Raw genomic sequence first — 3,018 nt, 5'->3', positions numbered from 1 at the left:
TTTTTTTTTTTTTGTAAACCTGAAGATATTACCTATCAGTATGCCAGACCCAAACCCAAAAGAGAGGATCTCTAGACAGCAAGATGAAAAAAAAGGCCGGGCAGTGGTGGCACACACCTTTAATCCCAGCACTTGGGAGGCAGAGGCAGGCGGATTTCTGAGTTCAAGGCCAGCCTGGTCTACAGAGTGAGTTCCAGGACAGCCAGGGCTATATTGAGAAACCCTGTCTCGAAAAAGAAAAAAAAAAAAGATGAAAAAAAAAGTTTTTCTACTAAGGTACTATATGTAGATATATATATATATACATATATATATATATAATATTATATGTAATATTATAAATATATAATATATATAACACATAATATGCTTTACACTCTTGGAAGAACCACAACAGCTTCAAAAAAACGGCTCAGTGGGTAAAGGCATCTGTGGCTGTAGCAGACTGGATCTAATGCTATCTGTGTTAATTTGGCGCCCAAAATTACATGGGACCTGCCTGTCAGCCTGTAAGACACTGAGGGTCCCTGCCCCCAGTTGGCTTTGATTGGTGAAATAAAGTTGCCGGCTGCCAATGGCTAGGCAGGGAGACAGAGGCGGGACTTTAGATTTCTGGGGCAAGGGAGCACAAGGGAAGAAGAGTTTCCATGAGGGGAAGCAGATCAAGCCTTTGAGCTGCAGGAGAGAAAGCAAACACTATGTAAGAATCAGGGTAGAGCCCGGTGGTGGAGCACGCCTTTAATCCCAGCACTTGGGAGGCAGAGGCAGGTGGATTTCTGAGTTCTAGACCAGCCTGGTCTACAGAGTGAGTTCCAGGACATCTAGGGCTATACAGAGAGACCCTGTCTCACAAAAAACAAAAAACAAACAAACAAACAAACAAAAAAAGAATCGGGGTAGAGTAGCCCATTCTATCCAGATTGGGTCTGGGGTAGCAGAAATGGAAGTATAGATTTTAGTAATAACTGAAGAATATCGGAGGAGAGAGTGTGTTAGCTGGTGTTGAGCTTAGGGCATATTAACAATAAAGCTCTGTGTGTGTGTGTGTGTGTCTTTCATCCGTGAATCCAAAACAATTGAGTGGGTGTAGAGGAGGCACTCGAGCACCATCAGAGGAGTTTAAAGTGGATAAATGCATTACCAATACAGTGGTCAAGCCTGACAACCTGATTTCAATTAAAGTGATGAACATGGTGGGAGGACAGAACAGACTTCCTGAAAGTTGTCCACTGACCTTCACACAGAATAAAGTGAAAATCTAAAATTTTTGGGTTTTGTTTTTTAAAGGAAAAAGTCTCAGGGCTTTCTCTCCTTCAGTCTTTGTCTTGTTTCTTTATGATGTCAACTGAGGTTGTTAATACAGTGAACAAACTGACAGGGTGTGAACAGAACATTCTGCTATTTTTTCTAAATTTTAGATCTGTGAATGATCACACCACAGGCCTGTAAGGTTCCCAACAATTTTCCCAGTTCTGTCAGTTAGAATCTGATAACTCAGGAGAAGCCCGATGAGGATCTGTGTTTACCCTGCCTTCCAGCACTGTCAGAGCTCTTGAGAGCACCAGCCACGATGGTCTCACACTGACCACAGTGGTGACAGGGAAAGATGGCAGGAGCCAGATGAAACTTTTTTAAAAAAATTTTTATTTATTTTATTTTATTTGAGTACACCACCTTAGCTGTCTTCAGATATACTAGAAGAGGGCATCAGATCCCCTTACAGATGGTTGTGAGCCACCACTGGGAATTGAACTCAGGAAGAGCAGTCAGTGCTCTCTTAACTACGGAGCCATCTCTCCAGCCCTAGATGAAACTTTTAAAGTAATTCCTAGAACACAACTGGGTCTGTAGTCTAGGGCAAACATCATTAAGGTGTAACACAAACTCAAAGTATCAACGGGAGAAAATGTTCTGAGCATTCCAACGTCTCTGCCTACATGACTGTAATCCCAACACTTGGAAGGCTAAGGCTTTTTATATGTTTGAAGCAGTCTGGGTTACAAATCAAGACTTTTAAAACAACAGAGATAGTTTTCCCCCCTCAGGAAATTTAATTATAAATTCTTGATTATCCTATCTTTAAGATGTTCTTAAACATTTTTTTTTTAATTACTGGAAGCTCCCCTCCCCTTTGAAGTTCTTTTTTTGGGGGGGAGTTTGTTGTTGTTTTTGATTTTTTGAGACTAAGGTTTCTCCTTTCAAGGCTGGTCTCAAACTCACAGAAATCTGTCTGATGCCATCGGAGTGCTAGGATTCAAGAGGTACACCACACCACCAATACCACCTGGCTTTAGGATTTATTTATTTATTCACTTATTCATTTATTTATTTATTTATTTTATTTATTTTTGGTTTTTTGAGACAGGGTTTCTCTGAGTAGCCCTGGCTATCCTGGAACTCATTCTGTAGACCAGGCTGACCTCGAACTCAGAAATCTACCTGCCTCTGCCTCCCAAGTGCTGGGATTAAAGGCGTGCACCACCACCGCTGGGCCTAAGATTTATTTTTTTAATTATGTGTTTATGTGAGTGTGTATGAGTACATGTGTGTAAGTGCAGGTACAGGCAGAGGGCAGAAGAGGGCAGATGAGTCCCTAAAACTAGAATTACAGGCAGCTGTGAGCCACTAGATATGATGGCTGGGAACTGAACTCTATCCTATGGGAGAGTAAAACAGCTCTTAACCTCTGAGTCATCTCTCCAGCCTTTCCTATTTTAAAGTCAATGCTAACAGAACTTACTATATCAGAATCAAACATATTAGAGACAAATAATAGTCTTTACCTTTTCTGAATTGTGGTAAACTCTCCTTTCCATTGTCTTCCAGGAATACTACAAAAAAAAAAAAAAGATTATAAAACCAAATTATCCACAAGTTAAAAATTCCTGCTGAACCTAAAGACAGACAGTCACTGTAGACGTTCTGTAAGGATGAGTCCGAGAAGTTCAGAATATTTTCTTATGATATCTTTCACACTCTGACTCTTCTTCAATAAGTATGTTAAGATAATCAGACATG

At 40.5% G+C, this 3,018-nt stretch overlaps 1 protein-coding gene across 2 annotated transcripts in view; it reads right to left on the bottom strand.

Moving 5' to 3' along the window:
- Prorp (protein only RNase P catalytic subunit) overlaps positions 1-3,018 on the bottom strand; it is a 96,087-nt gene that overhangs the window by 89,319 nt on the left and 3,750 nt on the right. For both annotated transcript variants that reach the window (XM_031357688.1, XM_031357689.1), the window contains one exon: positions 2,784-2,831. In XM_031357688.1, the coding sequence (XP_031213548.1) occupies positions 2,784-2,831 (48 nt within the window). The remainder of the gene's footprint in view (positions 1-2,783; positions 2,832-3,018) is intronic.

Source organism: Mastomys coucha, unplaced genomic scaffold, assembly GCF_008632895.1.
Source record: "Mastomys coucha isolate ucsf_1 unplaced genomic scaffold, UCSF_Mcou_1 pScaffold6, whole genome shotgun sequence".
Taxonomy (NCBI): domain Eukaryota; kingdom Metazoa; phylum Chordata; class Mammalia; order Rodentia; family Muridae; genus Mastomys; species Mastomys coucha.
Note: the sequence above shows the minus strand (reverse complement) of the source record. Positions and strands in the feature narration are given on the sequence as shown.